The sequence below is a fragment of the Thermobia domestica genome, chromosome 1 (genome assembly GCF_964235325.1).
Source record: "Thermobia domestica chromosome 1, izTheDome1.hap1.1, whole genome shotgun sequence".
Classification (NCBI taxonomy): domain Eukaryota; kingdom Metazoa; phylum Arthropoda; class Insecta; order Zygentoma; family Lepismatidae; genus Thermobia; species Thermobia domestica.
The window spans coordinates 137835133-137862572 of record NC_137454.1 but is presented as its reverse complement, the minus strand read 5'-3'; the positions used below and the strand labels follow the sequence as shown (position 1 = coordinate 137862572).

The window sequence follows — 27440 nt, the reverse complement described above, 5'->3', positions numbered from 1 at the left end:
TATACATGGTAAATTAGTGACATGAAATACAATAAATATATCCATTTTGTAACACAAATTTCATTTTTTTAAAATTCATTTTGCCAGCTATTGTCGGTGTTTTATTTTTTTTAACTACTAGTCTTTACTTATGACCTTAAGTAAACTACATAATCCTTACCCTCCCTCAGTACTGCAATCCTACCACGTTAGTGACAAAATTTGGAGACACGGAGTTGCGTCATTTTAGCAGAATCATAAGAAAAGAATACTTTGAAGGGAAGTGAAGAAATTTCAGGTTTATCGATTGTTCTTAGTAGAAAATAGAAGGGAAACACACCCATTAAAATCAGTTTACAATTTAATCCGACTACATGTTATATTTCCCTTGATTTCAACATCTTGCCTTTAAAATTTCTTCTTTTCTTCTATTTGCTAAGTTTGGTCGCCAAATTTCCTTAGATTAGGGAAATTTCGTCTCAAATTACGAATACTGCAACAAATACTCTATGTTCTTGTCACGAGAATGGAGAAAAGTGAAACAAAGTAGACAATTTCACTGTTACTAATTCATAGGGTCAGTCACCTGGTTATAGGCAATAATGTGAAATGTAGGTGTTTGCTCATATACCCTTATAAGCATTATATCAGATTTACTGTGATTAGGAAAGATATTGGTAACATGTAACATATTTTTGTGGTAGACCTATTTATAACATTTTGCAAAATGTGTTAGAGATGTGCACCTTCTCAGTATGAAACAGGAAAAATAATAGTGTACAAAGCTGAAGGAATGTTTTTCCAGAAATTGAGTGAACTGCTAATGTAGTCAATAACATGTTGAAGCTTGAGGACAATTATTGGATTAAAAAAAACGTCCCAGGAGATCTTTAAAAGTAACACCTAGAGAAGTTAGAAATGCTCGTAAGCAGTGGTGGCGATTGGACGTTAAAAGTGGGGGGGGGGGCAAGATATGATCTGAATATTTGTATATCAATGTTAGTTTTCCTGGTTGTTTCTAACACTTTGTTTGACAAAAGGTTGTGTAACTAATAGGATACTATCTTTTTCAGTTAAAATACCGTATATCGTGTTTCATATTTAATTAAGTAAATTGACAAGAGCAATGAACATTAGGTACTAACCCTTGATTCCTTGCTCGTGAACATCTTAAAATTCTGTCTGGAAAATTGTGTGATCAGATTATTTAATAACATATTTGCAAAACAAATAAATAGAAAGAATATTATTAATCATACTAAGAAATAATGAGGCTTGTTTTGTAGAAGTTATATTGAAACTGGAAGTTAATAAACAACTTACATTTTTAATTCCACACTTGCCATTAAATGCATGTTATTACTCTTAGAAAATGAAAGATAGTAAATACTACAAGCATATGCTACGACGTAATTGAAATATTAATTCCTTTAAATTGCAATTCCTGTAGCTGTCTTAATTCCATGAGAAGACAAATAACCAATACCCACTTACGCAACGACAAATATTATATGCTAAATTTTTTTCTATGAACCAGTAATATATGCAAAAACTTTACATTTCCAAATGAAACTACAGTGAAACCTCCCTTAACGGACACCTCTATAATATGGACAGATTTTTTTGTCCCGGCAAAAATATATGTTCTCTTACGGAACAAAACCCTCTCTTTTACGGACACTCTCAGATACGGACACGGACAGTCCTTTTTTCCCCAAAACGTTTCAATAACCTCTTTATAACGGACAGGAATTATTCTCGGTTGTGCGATATATTACAGTAGACAGAAAAGTCTGTTCCCTATAAGTGTATCTATCATGAGTCTAGACCTGGTGAACCATCAAACAATACAACTTTAAGCTGAACTTGAAATTCTTTTTTTCTGCCCCCCCCAAAAAAAAAACTTTCTGGTGGAAATCCTAGAAAATCTTCAACAAGCAATAACACTCATGCAGGGTCAGTCGTATGCGAAAGATCTTATTTTCCCTAGCAAATTAGTCCTTTTTCCTCTGGGCTTTGCATTTTTCCCGACAATTTTATGTGAATTAATGGATATTTTTACAGTGTGATGACATGTATTTAAGAAAATTACCATACACGCATTATCTATTGCGGTATGGTATACGAATATATTAACACATCCCCAGCAATAATCTTATTTAACACAAATGAATTTCTCCTTCATCCCTCCCAGTAATTCAAATACGTACTAACTAGAGTATTTTCATATTGAATTTTACGTATGTACGCTCATACATAATAAATTCACTGTATATTACTGCATACAATTACCGTTGTGAGAAATTAAATTTTTGTAACCTCTGTGTAACGGACACCTCTCAGTAACGGACAAAAATTCATGTCCCACTGGTGTCCGTTATTCAGAGGTTTCACTGTATATACATTGACTATTTTAAATTATAGCTTTTAAAAGGTAAATTATTGAATTTCAGTCAATCAACTACAGCATCATCCCTATTTATCCTAGGATCATGGTTAGTACCTCATTCTCTTCAGAATAGAACAAACTTTCAAACGGTTCTATTTACGTTTTTCTATCATGTTCCTAAGGCGGGAAACTTTTAGGGAAATTTGGATTTTTTTCTGATTTTTTCAAACTTTCTCTGGACCCCCTATGTTAACACACAGATCTCAAAATCAACTGAAAAATATGAAGGTATACTAAATATGTATAAAAAAATTCAAGCTTCTATCTGGAAAACTAAGTGCGGAAAAATGTTTACCAATGAGCTAAGAACATTCTCACAACACCCAGATGTCCCAGATGTAATATAAAATTTTCCTGAGACATCCCTATTTATCCTATGATATTGTTCGTATATCATTCCCTTCAGAATAGAACATATTTTCAAACGGTACCACTCACATATCTCCATCCTGTACCTGAGGTGGGAAAATCATGAAAAAATGGATTATTTGTTTAAAAAATATTCCTTCTTTGTACTTTTTTGCCCCTCTGTACCCCCCTGTTTTAACGCAGAGATCTGAAACAAATCTGAAAAATACTAAGGGTGTACTAGATGTGTGTGCAAAATTTCAATCTTCTAGGTGCAAAAGTAAGCCCGCCAAAAATAATATCTCTACAATACTCCAGATTCCCATATAAAAAAGGATCTCAGGTAAAAATTCCCTGAGACATCCCTATTTATACTAGGATTATGGTTCGTACATAATTCTTTTTAGAACAAAACAGCCTTTCAAACGGTATCATTCACATGTCTGCATCATGTATTTGAGGAGGGAAAATCGCGAAAAAAGGGATCTTTGTTAAAAAGATATCCGTTTTTTTTATTTTTTTAAACCTTTTTGCCTTTCTGGACCTCCCTGTTTTATCGCAGAAATCTGAAAAGAATCTGGAAAATATTAAGGGGTGCACTGAATGTGTGTGCAAAATTTCAATCTTCTAGGTGCAAAAGTAAGCCCTGCAAAAAGTAATTAAAAAGTCATATCAATTTTTATTTATTTATGGCGTCATCACACTCTACGTCTCGACTCAGAAAGGCGCGAAAGCATATGTAACGTGTTCTACAATGCCTTCCAGGCTTGAGAAAAGAAAACAGAAGCAAAAAGCTTTTTTGGTACTTTTTAAAATCGAATAATGAAGATTCTAGCCTATCACCGAAAAATAGATGATATAATTTAAAAGAGTTAGTGGTCACTTCAAAAAAGTGGGGGGGCACTGCCCCCTCTTGCCCCCCCCCTAATCGCCGCCCATGCTCGTAAGCTTAGTGATGATGCTACAGCTTTAGATCTACTACCAAGTGAATTCATCAAAGAAGTTTACAAATTCATCCGATGATCCAATTTCTTACAAAATAAATAAATAAAATTTTCAACATTGATTTAAATAAAGATAGGCGAAAATTCATGTGGCTGAGAATGAGGAATGAAAGTGGATTATTTTTAACGATCAGATGAAATTTAACTTAGATTTGTCCAGATGGCTAGACGTACTACTGATACTTATAAACAAAGAAGGAAATCTTTTCCAAAAAAAAAAAAAAAAAAAAAAAAAAAAAACAGGAAGATGGAGACTTGTTTGCGGTAGTTTTGTTTACAATAGTAACTTAAATCCTGCATTCACTTGTATTGGTTATAAGATAATAGTTCATTTGCAAATGTAATCGGTACGCTGTTATAAGTTTTTCAAGAGAATATCTCCAATTCCATTAAGATAGTGATTCCCAACCCGCTTAGACTATTTTGGGAAATGGTAGTATGAATGATAATAAGCAAAAAAGTTCATATGAACATAGGTCCAAATGTCAACGGTTTGAGAGCTACACGTTGTGAACCATTCCTGAATTTGTTGCGTATTGTTCATCCTATAACTATTTTACAGAGGTAAGACATAGCGGATTTGAAAGGTGAAGGAATGGCCTTTTCAACGGTATGCAGCATGTGGCAGTGTTGTCTTTGGAGGGAAAGCTATTGAGGGAAATTTGAGAAAGTTAAGGTTATTTAAAGAAATTGGTTGGCAACACTTATTCAAAATATCCCTCAATAACTTCTCTTCCAAAGACACCACTGCCACATATTGCATATCGTTGGAAAGGTTATTCCATCATCTTTCAAATTCACTATGTGGCACCTCTGTAGAATAAATACAGGATGAGCAATACGCAATATAAAGTAAAAAATGGTTCACAACCTGTAGCTCTCAAACCGTTGAGATTAGGACCTATGCTCATATGAACTTTTTGCTTAGAATCGCTCATATTACCATTTCCCAAAATATTGCCCCTTCCTCCTGAGACATCCGATATATATATATATCGTAAATGTTTATTTTTCTATAATATCAAGGGAGTTAAAATGACGAAACCTCCTTACATAAATGACACCATTGATAATAGTGTAAGACTATAAGTTTCCATAAAGTAGTGTAGTACTGGACATTGTTGCTGCCGTGGAGGCATTGACTGGTACAGTCTGTCTCAAAGTTGATTTTAAATAATTGGTTCATTGAATTCTAAAATGTCGCGAGAGACTGGTTGGGAATCACCGCATGAAGGAATGATTTCTTCACAACACAGTGAAAGTAATGGATGTATTAATGCACTTTTGAGACACTTATTAGGAATGGAGACAATTTGTAGCAAGCTATCAGTTTTTGGATTATCAGTAAAAGTACGGTAGTTTTTTCTGGCCATACTGACAAAAACTCAAAGAAGGAAACCATTTGTTATTTCGAATATTATAATAACTGAGTATTATAATTTATATTGCTTTAATAAAAAATCAAAACAAGTGTGTTGCTATGTCCTAGGTGTTATTTTATTCTTTTATCGAAAATTAAATTTGTGGTTGTATGATTTGCAACACACCTAATTTTATGTTTCTAACAAAAGTGTGCTATACAAATCAGCACATATCACATTTTGATCGTAACAAATTTGTATTATCCTTATTCACGATTAAATTTATCTTCACGGATTCGTCTACATAGCACTCCTAACATATCAAATATGTGGGGAGTTCTACTTGATCTTATGTCACTGTTCCTCATTTAGATCAATACTGTAGTTATTCGACATTGGAAAAATTTGCCAAGCCGTCAAAAACAGTAAGATATCGTTTTTAAATTTTAAAAAGTTTTGGAAAATATACTTCTTTTGCATTTGATGTATTTTATGATGATTTTAATCATTTCAGTAATGAAAACAAAGTTTGGAATCTTTGTGAAAACGCTACCTTATTGAACTGCACGAAGTAAATTTTATTTAGGACAATATGTTAAAAATTTATGAGTAGTATAAGAATTGATAATACACGTTTTTGTACGACGTACTATTATAGAATTTAGTGTCGTTCAATTTGGATAGCTCATGTCTTTCTTGTACTTGTGTAATGAAGGGTTCATTCTTTAAACATGTTAATCATATGTGTTGTTAAGATCAATTCGCGAATTAACGAAGTAAGTCAAAATGAGGTTCTTTATTTTAATGACTAGTTATTCCATTTAAACGAGACTGTAATGAGTAGATGGTAATTTAAAAAATCAACTACTTGTAAAGCTGTTCAGACCAGTAGCGCCAGGTGTGGCAATTATAAGAACTAATTAACTTTCTGTATGAAGAATGGAATGGACAGCTTCACTTTTACTCAAGGTATCTGCCCGGCAATATCTAACTCTTGTTAAATCGAGTGAGGAAAAGAGTACACGGTCTTGAACGAAAATCAATTACATCGTGTGTTATATATTGATAGTTTTGTAAAGATGGGGAGATACGATCTATTTCGATTATGTGATTATAGAACATACGAATTAGGAAGTCTGTTACTAGTAGTAGAATGTAGTATGTGGAAAGTCGTCTGTCACTTGGTAAGCTGATTTTTTGTATTTATTCTATGACTTTAATATTCATATTCCTAGTCCAGTGTCGAGTATAATATTCAGTTGTTTGTTTGTAACATTAATTTTTGAATATATACTGTATATGTTTGGATATATATATATATATATATATATATATATATATATATATATATATATATATATATATATATATATATATATATATATATATTAATAATAATAATACATGAGTTTAGAAAGAATGTATGTGAATGTTGTCATATTCCTCATTTGATGGTTCGAAGAATTAATCGAATTAAGTTCTACTGTATTACAGTAAGATTGTTAATAGTAGTACTTCTTTGTAAGTATTTACCTTTCAGGTTATTTTTACAGTTAGGATCATAATACTTGTTCAGAGTCAATCAATATTAAAATTGATTATTACGTATGAAATCAACCCTCATAAACGATATTGAATGTGTGGGGGGAGGGTGCTAAGTAGTTACGCCCTGCCGGATAACGACGGGTTAGGTATACCGAATTTTTATTTAAATACCTTAACACGTGTTACAAGACGTAGACAAAATGAGATTAGACATATAGTTTAAACAACTGAAAATGCTTTTTACCTATATATATTAGCGTTTCCCAACCGGTGTGCCGCGAATGGGCCGCTGGTGTGCCGCGAGGAAATCGAAACAAATTATTAATTTTATAGGAACCAAATTGCAAGACATAGGGAAAAATGTATATTTGTATTTCACATTACTATTAACCTCTACTATAAATCTACAATTTTAAGTTTCATACTGTGTTACTTTTCTGTACATTTTTAATGTTGAAAAATGTATTTATCATTGTCATGACCATTATTGCTTCTTTATTGTTGCAGACTATTTCGTAACTTGAAATTTTAACATATCATTCAATATATTCAACAAAGTAAACATGCATACAAATTACCTACATTTGTGTTTTAAAAGTATTATTTATTTGTTCGTTATTTAGAGATCTTTCCTTTTAGTTAAAGGTTAGATAGAGTTTTCGAAAGAGAAAGTGGGTTTTTAAAAACCCGAGTCCTATATTTCATTGCAATTGTTTTCTATTTTAAAATTAGAATGAAAAATAAGCATAATGATTTACCACGGGGGAAAAAAATCAGTGATCCAGCTTTCTTGTTTGTAAGAAGGATATCAGTAATCACAAAAATACCACGATATTTTATATTTACAAATAATAATAGTAATAATATATATATGGGTGTGCCGCGAGAATTCAAGTTACACCTGTAGTGTGCCGCAAGTTCAAAAAGGTTGGGAAACGCTGCTATATATTATAAATATTCCTTCTAGGATCCATGTGTCGCACCACATATAATCAAGTTCTTTTCAAACTGTTCCAAGTATATCAGGGCCATCATCGGCCACGGCTGCAGTGATGCGCGTGCAATTCAATTAACGTGGAACAAATCTCGTTCTTTGATAAAACTTCTTAGGAAAAAATCATATGGAGTGAGATCTGGGGATCGCAGTAGCCATTTCATTAACTTTATTATAAAAAGAATGGGCAGTACACCATTTAAATGAAATCGTTGAGTTTTACGTCCCATGGTTATGCCGGTTAGGCTAAAGGAGACGGTGATTATGAGAAATGAATGAAAATGGTGGAATGAAGAAAGTGGGAGAAAACGGAAGAACCCCGAGAAAACCCATGAGCACGGTGTTTGTCCACACTGCGCGAGCTGGGATCGAACCAGGGACCCCAAGCACCGGAATGAACGCTCTACCACTGAGCTATACACCGTTTAGGAAATCACTCACTGAGGTAGTCACATTCCTGGCGATGATAATGTGGTGAAGCATCATCCTACGGTTAGATAAAATTAACACTGTATTCTCAAGCTGGAGTAATAACCATTGTTCTATTATGTCGAGATACATAGCACCTGTTACGATATATTCTTCAGCCATCCCCACTGAACTATTGCTAGCGCGTGTGCTTTTGGTGCACGTGATCAAGGGTTTGATTCCCAGTAGGAGAGCACAAGAATAATTTCACAATTATTCACTTTCATTAATCATCCGTGTCCATTAACCTAAAGAGCATAACTGTGGGACATTAAACTAAAATTTCATTCTTATGTTCTCCAAAGAAGAAAAATCTGTAAAATTTCCGATAGGAAATGGTAGAAAAGACATTCAGTTCCGAAGAATCACGTTCATGTTGCTAAACAGCGCCTTCTCAGTGCCCTAGAATTACACATTATGCCAGTTTGCTTTCCTGAAATGTGGGATTCGTCGCTAAAGATTAACTTTTCTGATAATCCATCCTCCTCCATTGACCATCTTGACCTTTCACAGAAAGACGCCCTTAAACCAAAGTCTGTTGGCTTTAGTGCTTGCAACAGCTATAGGCAACACGGGTTCATGATGAAGCGTTCCCGTAACACTGGTCATAGTTTTCTGTGAAATACCAAGTTTTCGACTTGATCATCACATAGAGTTTTGAGAACTTCTCGCTTAGGTTGGAACGCACTCTTCACTATTTCTGTTACTGAAAGGCTGCCAGTTCATTTCCCCTTACGGTCAATCAATACCTTGAACAAGCACGATAGACATGTACTTGTATGGAAATCGAAAATACAAAGCGCTTTTTTGCCATCTAGTATTACATATTTTGCTCATTTCAACTAAACTGCATCCTACTGGACGTTAGTGCAACTACAACTCTGCAATATATACAGGGAAAAACTTTATGGTAAATAACTTCCAGAGAAAAAAAATGTTTCCAAGAAAAAGTCATTACATTCAGAATTAAAAATGAATATAATCTGGAACATCACTTTGACTTACGCTGTATGGTTGGATTTCGTTGATATCTTATAAGTTAAAAGGGATTCAAGAGTTGTCTCAATGTTTGTGTCACTACGCTTATTATTATTTCTATTTTTGTCATCACATTCATGTTCCCGGTCTCTGAAATACTGAAAAGAGACGTCAGCAACTAAAATACTTCAAAACTTTAGGATATAAAAGTATGAAGATGAGAAGGCTATATTTAAATTTCAGAGGAGAGCGTACAATGATCATGACTTCCATGGCTGGATATTATATTTGTAAAGGCTATAGAATCTGCTTGTAAAAATATGTACTTCAACGTGCGTAACTCTTACGTTAATCTACAAGAAAAATTTTGCTCCAAATGTCACCTACAATGATATTTCTTTGTGTGTGCCAATGTAAGTATTAATCATTTCCAATTATATTACGATTTAAGGTATGGTACAGTTATTTCAAAATACGGCCAATATTTTTGTTACAATTTAATAAACAAAATAAAACTGACAATTATACAACTATACCTTACCTAGTTTACGAGCAATACAAGCCAATCCTTTCACATTGCATGAGTCGTATTTACCTGTAGATCAGAAAAGTAGATTAAATTCATAATTGTTCGACAAATTAACATCAATATTTGTTACAAAGAATACAGCCTATGAGCTTTGAAAGATACACTAACCCTCGCATTAACGATAATAAAACACAGTGAAATCGTGTCACGTAACGCATCCAGGCGTGTTGAATTTTTATTTTATATTAAGTCCAATTTCAGTGCCAAAGTCACACACAAGACATGACTCCAAACTTTGAATGGGAAACGAACTCGGTTTGCTTGATGTTGAACTGAATGTCCACTTTACAGTATTTCTCATTGTATATTTTTAAGAAATGTTTTTCATTATCAGTTTTTCTGCCTATTAATCTAGTGGCGGATCTAGCCTGGGGCAGGGATGCCTATCCTCCCAGTTTTCTGAGTAACGAAAATAATTTAAGCTATTATTTATATATTTTTGAAAGTCTATAGTAAATTTGATATACCTATTATAGTCTGGGTTCTAACTGCCCCCTCCCCTAAGTTTTTACCTTCTAGATCCACCTTTGTATTAGTTGAGAAAGCAAAAGTTATAGTTTAATATTATTAATCTTTTCTATTTACAATTAATAGTAACTCAATATTGTCTGATTGACCCTAAACCATTCGCAAAAACATATTAAATACTATGTTGCTTGTTGGAACCCTTCCATATATGTGTAATACGTTTGCCACTACACTAACATGCAACCTTAAAATCAAAGATTTATATACTCAAAGTATCGACAGACCGAGTTTCTAGACATTTCAGAGCATGAGATGTCTTTTTACTTATTTATTTTATACATGCCACTGGGATCTCAACTGAAAGGCTTCTTGAATATAATATACTAGGGTCATTCCATGTCAAATCACCTAATTTTAAAACATGACCGTACTTCAATGTCTCAGATTCTCTTCGCAATTTTTCCATACATTAATACCAATAAAAATTATGCTAAATTAATTTTTTCCGATTTTTTGGATGAGAAATGGGCCGGGGAGAAATTTTTGAAAAATGTGAATTTTGCTTCAATTTCACTTTTTGGTACTCAGCATCATGGAACTAAACTTACCATAACTTCCCAATTTTTAAACTTATTGCGCTGATCCAAGTATCAAATGAAAGCTTAATATTTACTCTTTGAGCAGTTCCTAAGCAACCTTGCAAAAAGTTACACTGTCAAACAATAATAGGCATACAAAGCAAATTTTATGATTTTTTTTTATATATAAATTGTGGCATTGCTCAAAAGTTACAACTATAAAACTTTTGAAATTTTTTGTACATTCATCTTAACACGCACATGGTATAGTTAAAAAATAAAGAAAGTGTTTTTTTGTATTTTTGTAATTATTATTTTTTATGTACGGAAATATTCAGTTTTAAGTTTTGTTACAAATTGTGTCATTGTTCGTAAGTTATAACTATGAAACTTTGAAACTTTTAAAATAGAATCATCTTAGCACATACATGATATTGTTTAAAAAGAAAAAGGGTACTTTTGGTATTTTTGTAATTATTATTATTATTATTATTATTATTATTATTATTATTATTATTATTATTATTATTATTATTATTATTATTATTATTATTATTATTGGTATTTTACATGTACGGAAATATACAGTTTTAAATTTTATTACAAATTGTGTCATTAATCATAAGTTAAAACTATGACACTCTTGAAGCTTCTTTTTGTAGAATCATTTTATCACATACATGATATGGATAAAAAATAAAAAGGGTGCTTTTGGTATTTGTGCAATTATTATTATTATTTGTATTTTAAATGTAAAGAAATATACAGATTTACTGTTGTTAACAGCTTATGCCTTTCCTCTTAAGTAGTGATGGCCAATTCCGGAATTTTCACTTTCTGGATTCCGGAAAGTAAAATCGAAAAATTTCGGAATTCGGAAAAATTCTGATTTCGGAAAAATCTGGAATTCCGAAAATTTCCGGAAAGTGAAATTTTCGATTTCGGAAAATTTTGGCCATCCCTACTCTGAAGCGACAACTGTCACACTTTAAAACTTTTTGAAATAATCATCTTAGTAAATATTAGGCATGCTTAAAAATAGAACAGGTGTAATGTGTAGTTTTGGTATTACCATAATATTATATTTTTGTACTTTAACTATGACTTTCAACTTTTTTCCCAATTGTACCATAGCTTACAACTATTAAACTTTTGTTACTTTTTATAGGGTTAGTTTGTATTTACTAGGTATGATTATATAACAAAAAGAGATACCTTTTTTGTGATAATCTTGCGGTTTTATGAATGGAAAATATAGGCCTAGCAATGTAAGGGGTTAAGTTATTATTACAAATCCTATAAACAGAAATAAGAAATAATAGACTAATAGACATAGATGAAAACAATAAAACATAAATACCAGTAATACTTCTTAGAATTGCATAAATTTACATACAAAATGTTGTGTCCTATATTTCACAGCTCACTCTTTTCATTGATGATATGATGTCTCCTTTTAATTTTGCTTTCAATTGTGTAAGTCCGGGCTGATTGACTTGTAAGAGATAGAACAGGTGCTTCCCAGATGATATTTTCAAAAGGTATTCAAGGAAAGTCTTCATTTTGTGTCCAGTAGAATATAGAAAGCCCAGAGTGATTCATGAATAGCACTCTGGCGTACCAAAATAATAATTACAAAAATACCAAAAGCACACTTTTTATTTTTTAACCATATCATATAGGGCCTATGTGCTAAACTGATCCTATAAAAATATTTCAAGAGTTTCACAGTTATAATTTATGAGCAATGACACAATTTGTAACAAAACTTAAAACTGGATATTTCCGTACATGTAAAATAATAATAATAATAATAATAATAATAATAATAATAATAATAATAATAATAATAATAATAATAATAATAATTGCAAAAATACCAAAAGCACACTTTTTATTTTTTAACTATATCATGTATGTGCTAAGATGATTCTATTAAAAAAGTTTCAAAAGTTTCATAGTTGTAACTAACGAGCAATGACACAATTTGTAACAAAACTTAAAACTGTATATTTATGTACATAAAAAATAATAATTACAAAAATACAAAAAACACCCTCTTTATTTTTTAACCATACCATATACGTGTTAAGATGAATGTACAAAAAAAGTTTCAAAAGTTTCGTAGTTGTAACTTGAGCAATGCCACAATTTGTAAAAACCTTAAAATTTGCTTTGTATGCCTATTAATGTTTGACAGTGTAACTTTTTGCAAGGTTGCTTAGAATCTACTGAAAGGGTAAAAATTAAGCTTTAATTTGACACCTGAATGAGCTCAATAAATTCAAAAATAAGGAAGTTATGGGAATTTTGTTCCATGATGCTGAGTGCCAAAAAGTGAAAATGAACCAAAATTCACATTTTTAAAAAATTTCTCCCCGGCCCATTTCTCATCCAAAAAAATCGGAAGAAAACAATTTAGCATAATTTCGTTGGTATTTATGTATGAAAAAATTTTGAAGAGAATCTGAGACATTGAAACACCGTGCTCTAGGTGATTTGACATGAAATGACCCAATATTTAAATTTAGTACACAAAATTTGTTTGACTTACTTAATGTTATGTGCAATCTCATAAACAAAAATGTGCTGATTTGATATTAAGACTATTGTGGTAGCTCTACAAAATACATAATTTACATTACACGCAAAAGTTAGGTAACATTGAAATTTTGTAATGTACTTTAATTTAATAATATTTGTAAAATGTTGCATCAACAGTAGCCAAAATTTGCGAAAAAGCGCACCATTATTAAGTGTGTGAGGTCATAGAATTCGATTAAACTTAAAAGTGGAAACAGCAAACGTTCACTTACAAGCTGCTGCTTGTACCCTAATTACCATGCATTAATGGTTCGTATGTCATTAGCTTTAGAATGATTCAGGCTTTTGAATGACACTATTTCGAAGTGTCGGAATGATCCAATAATTTAGGAGAAATTCTGGAATTCTCCTGAGAAACAATATGGGCAACCTTATATTCAGGTATCTAAGTAGAAAGTACTTCGAATAATATTGCATACCCGAAGTTATATCTTTGCTAAGTTTCATTGAAGTACTGTTAGTAAATATGAACACAAAAATATTTTCAAATACCATATACGAATTTGAAAGATCTAAAAAGAATTAACTTCGGAAGATGTTGCTCATACAATAATTAGTTTTGATTCGTGGTTTGTAAGTTATTATCTTTAGAATGAATCAGGCTTTCGATTGCTATCTCACATATATGTCACGTGTTTCGGAAGAAGTTGGGAAAAATGTTCCCGAAATTTGCCTTTTTTGTTTTTGTTTGTGTTTGTCTTTTGATTTTTTACACTTGCAACTTATGCTATGCGTAAATGTCGGAAATCTTATAGAATGGCTTTGTCCGTCCATCTATCTGTCGACAAGTATCAGAATAAAAGTGGTTTCTTGCAATCGATTCAGCGTCCTATGAATAGATTCATTCTCTTTTTGTTATCCTATATTCAAACCGGAAGTGGTTCAAAGTATCCATTTTCGGTTTTAACGTTTATCGGGGTAGATCAAAAATGGTAACACATAACGAGATGCTAGTTTTTGTGATCGATTGAGCGTCCCAAGAACAGGTTCCACCTTTCCTGTTAACTCTACTAAAACCAGAAGTAGTTCAAATTAACCATTTCCGGTTTGAACATTTATTGTAATAGAACAAAAACGGTATTAGATAACAACAAGCAAATTTCTGCAAACGATTCAGGGTCTAAGAGAATATGCCATCACAACCCATAACACTCTAGCAAAACCTAAAGTAGTGTAAATTTACTAGTACTTCTGGTTTCAATACTGATTTCCGTAAAAAAAACTGTAAGATATGTTTTTTTTTGCAATCGATTTAGCTTCCCAAGAATGATTTCCACCTTCTCGGTTGACCATCTATTCAAACCAGAAGTGTTTCAAATTAACCATTTGCGGTTTGAACGTTTGTCACAATAGACCAAAAATGGTAATAGATAGCGAGAAGCGGTTTTCTGCAATCTATTCAGTGTCTCAAGAGACCATACCAACACAGTCCGCTACTTCTACCAAAATCGAAGTGGTTGAAATTTACTACTGCTTCTGGTTTCAATAGTGATTTCCGTAGAAGAAAAACTGTAAGATATATCGAGACGCAGTTTTTGTATTTGATTCAGCTTTCTATGCGTAGATTTTATATCCTTTTTAAACTCTCTATTCAAACTGAAAATAGTACAAATTAACCATTTCCGGTTTCAACATTTACCATCATAAAATAAAATAAAGATGGGAATAGTTAGCGACAAGCGGTTTTCTGCAAGTGATACAGAGTGTCAAGAGAACATACCATCACAGCCGGCATCTATCATATCAGGAAGTGGTTCAAATTTACTCCTACTTCTGGTTTCAATACTGATTTCTGTGGAACAAAAACGTGAAAGATAACTGAATGTAGTTTCTTGCAATCGGATTAGCTTCCCAAGTGTAGGTTCAATCTTCTCCCTTAATACTTTATTCAATCCGGAAGTGGTTCAAATTAAGATTTCTGGTTTCAATCTTTATCGCCATAGTACAAAAATTGTAAGGATAACAAGTAATGGATATAATATGGATAATGGATATAATATGTGAATATATATTCCGCGACCGAGGAACAGGTTCTATCTTTGATCTTATCGTCTATTGCAACCAGTAGTTATATATGTATTACTTTAAGTTTGAGTACTGAATTCGCATAGTTTGGAAGTCTGCGAAACGAAACTCAGATCTTTTAGCTTGGATCCCTAATTAGAATTCTCTATGAAAGGTAATTCAGAAATACTAAATGTCCTAAACCATCTAGCTACTTGCCAAATTTCATTAATGTACCAGTTAAAAGGGTTTTCGCACGAAGGACAATTTGGTAGTTAATATGACTAGGAGAAAAAGAGAGCGAGATGAAAAGGAAGATAGAATTTAAGTGTATTTTCACAAGTAAACGGTACTACAAAAGGGGAGTAGAACAGGTGGCAGAAAATTAACTTAGAATCTAAGTAAGTACCGTCATTAATGGCCATTAAAATCAAGACCACCATATGATTCTCAGATTTATTGATTTTAAAATAGTTAATAATGAGAGCTCTCCTGTTTGTTTCATATAATATATATATAAAAATTACAATAATAGTATTATGTTTCATTCTGCTGCTATGTTAACTTACCATAGTTATAGAACATAGGTGGTGAACATTGACAATCTCCTATGAAATCCTTGTAATAGGATTGAATATTACAAGCCTCTGTTGTGTAAATGGGGCTTACATCCAATTTCCTTTCCTGGCGAAAGTAGCATTTTCTCTGATACGGTGTCAGCTTCTTAAGATTTGGAGAGCTTACAATTGATGTTACCGTGTAGGAAAATATCCTTAAACCGTAGCCTTCGTTATTATAAACGAAATAATTCATAATTTTCTGTGGATAATCATATGGAGAATTTACAAATACCTAAAAGTAGAAGAAAATGTAAGTGAATGTAAATTTTTGCTTTCACTATTGTGTAATAAGTATGCTTTCTTACCCAGCATTTATTCCTAAGCATTCTAATTGACTGACCCGACCCGAGCTGACCCGATTGACCCGACCCGAATAACCCGACCAGACAACCAGACCCGAGCTGACCCGACCCGAGCTGACCCGACTGACCCGACCCCAGTTGACCCGACCCGTTTGAGAGCACTACGTCACGACACTGGGTGAACGCCAAAATTCACTCCCTTTGGGAATTAAACCCCGACCATGTGTACCGAAGTCTTACACGTTAACCACTAGCTAGATCAAGCGGGGGATTTGTATATGCATCTTAATGAATATTTGGTACTTTTGAGGTTTGGTTATTTCTCTTTATAACTGATACCAATGTCCGACGTGGGAGAAATTTATTTTTTTCTTGCTTTAGTTCTATGTGACGAAACTTTTCTTCAAGGTCAGTTTTCTCACCTGCTCGGAAGGCAAGGAAATCCTTTAACTGCAATGATAAGGGTTGAGGAAACAGGAGAACACCTGTGATTTATTCCAACCCTTCAACTTTCATTCCAAAATAGGTACTTATGATTCCGGGACCCGCGCCACTTTGATTTTTCTTTCTCGGTAATTAAAACGTATTTTACAGTATATATAGTTGCAAGTAAGAAGATACATTTAATATGAATTTTGTAATTTAAAATTTAAAAATACAGTATGATAACTAATTATAAAGTACTAATTTTATTTCATCACTTTCAGCCCAACAAATGAAATTAAAACAATTCGCACCCTGGGTCTTGGTCATCAATACTGCGTCTTATTCTTTGTCTTGCACAGTCAAGTCTTGGTCCTGCATTTCGTAGTCTTGGTGGTCTTTCATGCTATACAAGAGCCAAGAATACTAGCCTCATCGGTACAAATGAAGACCAAGTGTGATTTTGATTATGGTCTTTCATACTATACGGAAAGCAAGAAAATATGCTCATCGCTGCTTGATGATCACCAAAACAAGTCCAAGAGCAAGATTATTATGCACTTCGTCTATCATATCCAATCTTTATCTTATTCTTGTATCGATGTTCTTGGGCTTGGTGAAATGAAATGAAATATTCAGTTTAAGGTCCCTCGATTCTGCACCGAGACTAAGAGAGATGGTGACCATGTGAAATGAATGAAATGGTGGAATGAAGAAAGTGGGAGGAAACAGAACCCCGAGAAAACCCACTACACGGCGTTTCTCCACCACAAAGCGTACTAGCACAAGCTGGGATCGAACCATGGACACCACGCACCAGAGGTGAATTCTCTACCACTGAGCCACCGCGGCCCCGCTGGGGCTTGGGCTTCCATATCCAATCTTTCTTTTGGCCTTGATTAAACAACTTCTAGTTTTGTTCTAATTCCAGATTCCATATTGGCGTAGATATTAATATTACAGTCGATTGGTAAAATCAATCTTCCACATTTAAAAATTAAAGTACACACAAGTACAAAAATAAGCATTTACCATAAAACCACTAGCTGCAAGTGTTCAAAATAGATTTATGGTTTCCAGTGGCGTATTTAGGGAAGGGCTTCTGGGCTTAAGCCTCCCCGAAATCTTACTTACTATAGTAAAGTATATAAAATATCTTGCAGAACTTACACATTTTCAGACAAAGCCCCCCCGAAAGTTAGCAAAGCCCCTCCCGAAACAAAATCGTAAATACGCCACTGATGGTTTCTATAAAATCAATTGAAAATTGCTATTTTTAATTAGGCAGCTAGTGAAAAACAGCAGCTTTCGACTCCAGCCGAGTTTAAGCTCAACCTAAACTCAGTTGACCAAAGCCAACTGACCCGAGTGACCCGACCCGAACGGACCCGAATGACCCGACTCGAGCTGACCCGAACGACCCGACCCGAGTTGACCGGAATGACCCGACACGACAACCCGATCCGACAACCAGACCCGAGCTGACTCGACTTTTAGGGTTTCTGGTTTTACAGGACAAATGAGAGTGAACGTCAATTAGTAGTTGACATAAAAATGGATCCACAGACTTCCTCTCATAGAAGAGGACGAAGAGCGTTTGTAAGGGCCTGAAAACCTGAAAATAAAAGGTTGAGACATGATGAAGTTTGCGTCGTTTGTGAGAGTTCATCTACATCTAAACTAAATCCTCTGCAACAACCAAATGAAGAAACATGGACAAAACTGAAAGAAACAGCAGCAGAGTGGAAAACATGGAATCGTCATATGTAAAGGTTCATAAACGTTTTGAAAATGAAAGTTTCCCTCGTAGAATTAAGAAGATATGCAGATTAAAGCTCACAGGCAAAATACTAGAAACTGTGAAGAAACAAAATCTACAGTTGCAAAAGAAGATTCCTCTATAATCCAGGAACCTGAAGAAGAACGTATCAACAAAAGAAATAGTCGCGCTCATTGTTCTACTGAAAACACGTGTATACTTTGTTTGGAGCCAGTGATGGGTAAGAACGCTAGAAATTAGGATAAGAGTAGAGAAAAAGACTATAAGGCCATGAAACAAATCACTGAAGTTTTTACTGGAGGAGAAACACCACATATGACTAGAAATAATTTTGAATTATAGATTCACACCAGTAGCTCTATCTTTGTTTACAACTGATGGTGAATTTCACAAGCTAATTAAGTCAAAGTTCTTTTCAATGTTAAATTTTGAGGCAGAGCCTTGTCCTGCAGCTTACGAAGTTCTTGTTGATGTGGGTATGATTTGGAACAAAGTGCCTCCTGCGAATACTTGGTCGGAATATGCAATCAGAATCTTCGTTTACATTAAGTCTCGCCATCCAGAAGCCAAAGCGTTTCATCTCATAAACGATGTTTATGCTGATAAAGCCATGACAGTCACTCCAAAGCAATATGAACAAAGAAGTCTAGCTCGTCATCATAGTTTTGCTCAAAACATATATCCTCAAAGTGGTAACCACTCTATGCACTCAGGAGTTCAGTGGCGACAGTTTCTTTCCAAAGCTGAAAATAAAGAAAGGCTGTCCTAATGAATGTCCTTTCTTCTCAATGAATGTCGTGATTATGATTTCCATGTGACATGGTACTTTACAAAGAACAGAAGTTGCATTAACATTAAAACTGGTGTGCCAGAGCAAGATTTCGAGGCACGTTCTCTTACGGAAGCTGATCCTAGAGCCGTCCATCATGTTGCACAAATAGAAGCTGATGCAAATCTTGTTTTCGACTTCTAAGATACAGATGTATGGGTTTTTGAGTTCATACATAAGTTTCTTGACACACCAAACGATGTATATGTATAAAAGGAAGCCAGGGGAGCCATCAAACTTTTTCAAATGCCACAAGTTCTTTTAAAATAAAGAAATTGCATCTGCAGCCGTTGTTCTGTATACATTTACGGGGGTAGATATTGTGGAAGGATTTTTTGGATGTGGTAAAATGAAGCCAATGAAAACTATCCTCAAGGTACAGAATAAACTTTTTTTTTTTTTTTGCAAACAATGGCAGAGTTAGGACAACATGAAGAAAATGTTCTGAGTGACAAACTATATGAAAAACTCAAGCTTTTTACAATCAGGGTAATCTATAATGATCCAGTAAGCTTCGAGCTGTGTGATGCTCGTTTTAGGAAATGGCGACTGTCGAATGGCTGTGATTCTGCGTGATTACCACTAGATGATGACTCATTCAAACAACATTGCTTAAGAGCTTAATTATAAACATTTGAGTTCAAAAATGCAAGAACAGGGAGAAGATTAAAAGCAACTGATCGTGGTTGGAAAATTGAAGAAAGCATGCTTGTCCCAATCACTCACACGAGAGAAGAATTACCCAATACACCGTTTCAGGTTCCCGAAGACAAGGATGAAGATGAGCCAGAAGAGGTAGAAGTTGATGGCAACTCAGAAAAACAAGATGAAACCGATGAAGAAGGAACATAATGAATTTTCAGTGTAATTTTGTTAGAAGCTGTTTCTGGTAGAATTACACTGTGTTACAAATTTCAAAGTTTTTTTTTTTTTGCTTCCTCGATAAAAGGAGATCTTTATACATTTTGACCTTCTGATTCAGGATCTGTTCTTAGTTTTGCTCTATCACCCACAGTTTTTGAGAAACAATAAAGGTTAATGTATAAAATAATATCCCAATATACCTTTGTACCTGAATCAATAGGAAATTTTATGGATAATATGAAGTATAATACAGTATTGCAATTGTTTTAATTCAATTTATTTTTAAAATTACACTTAAATTAGAGCAAATTTGTGCATTTTGTAAGAAAAATTAAAAAAAAATAGGTACCAGAGCATAAGTCACAAAATAGAAGAAATTATTAATTTTACATTTATTTGCTCTATCATCCACAGTTCTCGAGAAACAGTAACAGTTAGTGTATATAAAATAATATTGCAATATATCTTTGTACATGAAACAATACGAAATTTTATGGGTAACATGAAGTACAATACAATATTTCAATTTTTTAAATTCAATTTATTTTTAAAATTACACTTAGATTAGAGCAAAGTTTTGCATTTTGTAAGAGAAATTAAGAACAATAGGTACCAGAGCATACATTACAGTCACAAAACAGAAGAAATATTTAATTTTACATTTATTTGTACCATTGCATTGCTTATTCAAATCAGGTAGTTGAAAATATTTGAACGTTAATATCATACATTCTAAAACTCTTGTTGCTTTAATGAAACCACTTTGAACAAGAAGCGGACCTGTTGCGATCTTGTTTCGTCTCCTTTTTTAAGAACCAACAAAAATCTGCCAACATTGAAGGTGTCCATTTACCCTTGTACCTCTTCTCAATGGTAGCTAAGTCTTTGTGAACCTTTCACCATGTTCATCACCCACATGGTCTGAGTTAGAATGGAAACAATCAATATGACTATTCAGAAAGTGAATCTTTAAAGACATATTACAACCCATCGTCCGGTAGGCATCGATTAAGTTTTGAACCATTTCCTTATAGTTTCGATCTCTTTTTCTACCGAGGAAATTTTCAGCAACTACACAGAATGCTTCCCATGCAAACTTCTCAGTGCCTTCCAAGAGCTCATACAATGTTATATCGTGCATAAGTTCTCTGACTTAAGGACAATAAATATTCCTTCTTTGAGCTTCATGCTACTAACACCAGGAAATTTCCGTCCAATGTATTCAAAGGCTTTACTGTTTAGATCCATTGCCTTCACAAAAGTTTTCATTACCTCAAGAGGCAAAATGTTGTTTTGTGGCTCAACAAGAGGTTGATGTGCCACATTTTTTTTCTCGCACTCGATAGTATTCTCTAGGAGGCCAGTCTTTTACAACGTAATGATCGTATATTGCACGACTGTCCCATTCACATAGATAACAGCAAAATTTTGTATAGCCTGTTTGCATTCCTAGTAACAGAGCAATAACTTTAAAATCTCCACATACTTTCGACGAGTATTTGCTGTACTGCACACGATCAAGCAGAATCTTCAGGTTTTCGTAGGATTCTTTCGTGCATGTGGAATAAACAATAAGAATGGAAGATAAATCTCAGAAAATATCAAGGACAACTTTTAAGCTTACCTTCGATGAATCAATGAAGAGACACAATACCTCTGGCTTATGCTCGTATCCTAACACACTGAATAGGCCATCAATGTTGTTACAATAAGAAACACTGTCACTTGTGGAAAAGAATTGTATCAATTCCTTTTCACGATAACGATATATAGAAATTTTCACATCTTTTTCCAAGTAATTATATTGTTGCACCCTAGAAGCAAGTAGTTCTGCTTTCCTTTTCGGCAATTCTAAATCTCGTATAAGATCATTTAGTTCACACAGTGTCATTTTATGAATCGCATTTGAATTTGGTGGAATATACTCTGTATCTTGAGGTGCAACCTCAGAATTCATCACAGCATCTTCTGTGTCAGATTCATCACTAATGTTCAATTCATAGTTATCTGGTTTCTCTGGTACAGGAAAGTCTACTGAATGTGGGACCGATCTCAGGGCCGACGGCAAATTTGGGTAAATAATTTTCTTCTTAGTTTCAGATGTATGTCCTAAAATGTTTGTTAAACAGAAATAGCAGTTTGTTACATGGTCTTTTGGTTCTCTTCATATCATTGGGACAGCAAATGCCATTGAATATCTCTTCCCTTTAAGCCATGATCAAAGGTCAACAGCACAAGTTGAACAGCACATATGGGGTACCCAACTTTTGTCTTGATCCCCGATTGCACATCCAAAATAGAGTTTATAGCACATCTTGATGGCAGGAGTAATGGTTTTCCTTTGCGATTTCAAAGTGAACTTTCCGCACACGTAACAAAATACATTATTGTTATTAATACACCGGCGTGGCATGAAATCAACGGCGTTATATGAAAAACACACAATATATTTGTTTTATTCCTTGTTCGTCTAATCTCTGTAATGTATATGATTTGATGTTTCGTATTTCAGGAAAATACAGCACTCACTGATATAAGAAACATCAGTACAACACTCATTTCTTATTTTAAATCTCTTCTCACCGTTTTCTTATCTTTAAACACACAATAGCTTTGTAACAAGCAACAACGAAATGAGTTATGCCTTATCAACAGATGACACTGTTGCTAAACAAAAAATATAAAACAATTCGCAGTGTTGCCAAACTAAGGAAAATAAATTTCCCTTTTCGGGGAAATTTTCATCATACACAGAAAAAGAAACAACAACTTCCCGCAATCTGTGGGTGATGAGCAAAAATTAAGTCATTTCCAGAGCTTGGGGTGGATGCCTGCCTGGTACACCACATAACTTTCAGGAAGCAAAATCACTGTAACACAGTGTATTGTTTTTACCTCGTATTCACATCCTAAAATATGTTGGACGTTTATATTATTTTACTGCATTAACTTCTGTAATAAAACTTAAAGAACAAAAGGTTATCCTTAAGGACAACAAAAAAGGTTATCCATCAAAGTAAGTATTCTGATAAACTGAAATTGCAGAAAAAGAAATGTTTAAAAAATAAATTATATAAAACAAGTTAATTATTTAAGTTACATGCTACATGAAAATGATATAGTAATAGAAAAGCATGTAGTATTAGATTCAAAATTCACTGATATCATTTCTTAGAAAATACCAACAAAAATAAGGTAAATTTAAAGAAAAAACTGCAGGTCGACAGGAAAATTTGCACGTGATATATCAATTAAAAGGAAAAAAGATAAAATAGTAGCCATTTTTTCAGATAGCGAATAAAATTCAGGAAACAAAAGTTTCTAGGTTGTTTACCACCAAGGAACATAATTTTTAATTTTAGTAATAAACTGAAGAAAGCTCTCTCCGAATTACACACAGATCCACAGTTTGTGAATGAACTAATAGAATTTCCAAGTAGCAGTCATTTTTCCAAGATGGTGGCCAAAATTCAACAATAATAAAACGATTCTCGAACTGAATATTCTAATAAGTACCTAAACATTCAATTTCAGTACCAAAGAAAGGTCTCCTTTACTTATGCACGGCTCTCTAGTTTCTAACAGGACTATAATAATATCATTTCTAAGTAACAGCCATCTTTCCAAGATGGCGTCCAAAAGCCACCAAAAATAAAAAGACTCCCAGGCTAATTTCCTATTAAGGACCTAAACTTTCAATTTCAGCAATAAAAAAGGTCCCCTTTAATTACGCACGGGCCTCCAGTTTCTGACCGGACTAACAAACTAAATACCACATTTCGCTTCTCCAACACCAGTGGTTTAAGCTGGACATGCGATCGATACATAATGCAGCATTTTGAAGTCGCGTTTTTGAACATTTCGCATATTTTCGTCACGTACTAATGAACATTAATGCCAAATTTGGTTTTCCTAGCTTCAGTAGTTTGGTATGCCTATCCTTTTGATATAAGTTTTAAGCTGCCATCTTGGATTCAAGGTGGACCTAGATTTTCAATTAAGCTTATGTTTACATTTTGACCCACCCCAAATTTTGGACAGGGTTATAGTAGAAAGTCGAGACGGGCTCCGTCTTCTTTCATTTAACAAGAGCTTTCAAATGATGTGCTACCCATCTTGCCATTTGAAACCTTTTAGTTGAACCTCACCTGGGACCATGTGGAGACCCTGGGACAAGACTTTTTAACTTAAATTTTTGTACTTTGAAAATAATGTCACACTTCCTTTCCTGTTTTCACATTTGTCTCACCGTTTCCGATTTATAGGGGTGACCATGGACTTTTCAATTAAATTTTTGTTTCTTAATTGTGGATTGTGGGCTTTTCAATTACATTTTGCCCCGCCGCCATTTTGCACTGGGTTGTTGTCGAGAGTCGAGACTTGCTGCATTTTCTTTCATTTTACAACAGGTTTCAAACGATGTCCTACTTAGTCTGTAAAACATTTGTATTGACCGTGATTCATATAATAGTTTAGACATCAAACATAAGCATTTTCTTTGCACTATCCAGCATCAAACACTTCCATTAGGCTTACATTAAACACAGTTCTTTCATTGAAGGAAATGCTTATTCGCTTTCAGCAACAATTGTTTCTCGAACACTATGTCATTCATACTCATTCTGTGGGGTCTCATAATGAGGCCCCAAATGAGAAAAGTTACTCAACAACTGCTGAACTTTGCACACATGTATTACATATAAGAGAAGCAGCTTTTGTTGTTACACTACGCTGAATTTTTATCAAATTGCTTGGACAGACCATTGCAACAGCAAAAAGCGATCATTATGTATTCTTTTACAAATAAGACTTGTTTCCAAGAGGCTTATTTTTGACTTTTTGTTAAATTTGACAAAATTATTTAACATTTCATACTATCGATAAGAAATGAAATTTTAATACATTAGAAACCACGTGCTTTTAAAATGTTCGAAATGGGTGACAACATTAATTTCCAGTAATAATTGTAAACTTTTGCAATTTTATTCTGTATGTGACCACACAAGTAACATTTTAATTTGATTCTTTTATGGTAAAAATTTTTGTGAAATGTAGCGGAAATTTAGAAGTCTTCGTTACGAATTTCTCAATGTTGACCGATAGAGGTGAAGAATATGTTTAATGTTTGTATTTAAAACCAAAATATAGTTTGGCTACTGCATATGTTAGAAATTTTTTAAAAAGTACTTAATTTTTTTAATGAATGAAAGTTCTGAATTTAAGGTTACTTATTATTAATTTAATTAATACATTAAAAACACACTATCGCACCCACTCACTCACACCCTCATATATATAAGTATGGAAAATATTTGGTGCATCTTGCGTCATTTTACGGAGAAATAAGAACATTCCGCATGAATTCATTTAACTTACTTTTTACGTTTTGAAGCTTCATTAAACTAAGAATACACCTAGTACGACAAGGTATTGTAGGAGACACATCCACAATATATTTGAAAACTTCGCGTGGTTTCGGGGTTTTTGACTGCAAGTTCCGCAACAGCAGGCAATATACAATGGTGCCGCCACATAATATTTATAACTGTTAGTTTCTAGTATATTGTGTGCAGGTTCGTAAACTGCGTAATATTTTATTGCCAAGATCAGACCTATTTTGTATTTTGTATATTATGGAAAATAACAAAATAACTACAAAACCCATTTCAAATATAAGATACAAAATAGTTTTTGAAAAGGTATTTGAAATATAAAATACAAAACGGTATTTTGTATTTCAAATAGGTATTTGAAATAGGTCCCAGCACTGTATACAATATTACGTGTTACATTAAACTACTTTACCCTTGTTGACTTTTGTATTGGTGTAAGACCAGTTCTCCACATGAAGTCATTGGTATCAATTGAGTTGTTCTTGACCTGTTCCTCCGCATATGTATAACCATTGCTGTAAAAAAAAAAATAAAAAAAAACTATTTTAAACTACTCTTAACATAAAAAATAATTCTACTTCGTGTTGATAGAAACAAATGCTCTTACCCTTCTAATGTAAAAGAGCTCAAATCCAAGGAATAATTTGTGCTCTTTTTTTCTGCTCCCATTGTTAAAATTAATGCCATGCTGCAGTTATTAGTGAACGAGTTAATTTATGACATATAAAATCGCTTACTTCGTTTTGAAGAAAACCTTTTAAAAACAGAAACAACCGAAAAAGTAAACACCCTGTGTAGATCTTTACAGGGGAAATAACATGTCATATTTTAGGGTTGTTAATAAGACACGTGTTTATGAAATCTGAACAATAAAAGTGGGAATTTCTCTACCTGACCTGTGATAGTCATAAAAAAGTGTTGATAAGAGCCAGTATTTTCTATGAATATGAAGTTCAAACATTAAACGTTAAATCTATGTAAGGTGCATATGAAATATATTGTAGTAAGTCACATAAAGAACTCCGCAAACAATTCGTGTTTGTTGATAATCTGTAAGTTCAGGCGTTTTTTTTTAACTTGCAGCAACAATTTTAGTATGAGATGCTTCATGAATCATTATACTTCTTGTGTTCGTGTACTCTAGAGTTGATAAGCTTATGAACAAGCGTTCGTCTAGTGTGATCTCTGCACCCGCCAATTGGGCCGTCTCTAGCTTTCGTCGTAATTTGGAGCCCACATTAATAGAACGTCCTGCCTTTCCTAATCTCGGTAATCCTATAAAGACACATACATACACATTAAAAACAAATAAAAAATTCAACCCAAATCTAGGCCTTGTTCTACTATCTGGTAAGATGATAAGCACATCAAAGCCAATGAAAGATAGGGTGTCCTATCTTCCTCTGATAGTAGTAAAACATAATGCCAGATAGAAAACTTTCATAGCTGAATCTATAATATAAGTGATTACTTAAATTTTTTTCAGATCACGAAAATAGTCCTAAATCAATCATTATTATTTCTTTTGAAATAAGCTAGTGTATTGCACTAATCGCCATTTTAGTAAAACTACCGATATATGTTTCTGTTTTAGGAATGCATGTAGAATAAAATGAAAGGTGCTAACTAATACATAACAACAGAACATCATATCCAGATGTGAGAAATAAATAAACAGCATAAATCAAAGTTAATTACCTATGACCATGTACTCATGTTCTGTTAGAATTACACAATTAGACTGTACCACAATATACCCATTTCCTCCTACGCACATACGAAGTAAATTTATTTGTTCATTTTGAGAACTAGTTGGTCTGACGATTTAATTACTTCCTATATTTTTGAACGTTTGACAAA

The 27440-nt window shown here is 33.5% G+C and overlaps 1 protein-coding gene across 2 annotated transcripts in view; it reads right to left on the bottom strand.

Moving 5' to 3' along the window:
• The window catches only part of LOC145689498 (uncharacterized), a 175688-nt gene that overhangs the window by 108448 nt on the left and 39800 nt on the right, over positions 1-27440 (bottom strand). For both annotated transcript variants that reach the window (XM_081763672.1, XM_081763675.1), the window contains exons 4-6: positions 25993-26095; positions 15939-16221; positions 9668-9721 (exon numbers count right to left, since the gene is read on the bottom strand). In XM_081763672.1, coding sequence (XP_081619798.1) covers positions 9668-9721; positions 15939-16221; positions 25993-26095 — 440 coding nt within the window. The remainder of the gene's footprint in view (positions 1-9667; positions 9722-15938; positions 16222-25992; positions 26096-27440) is intronic.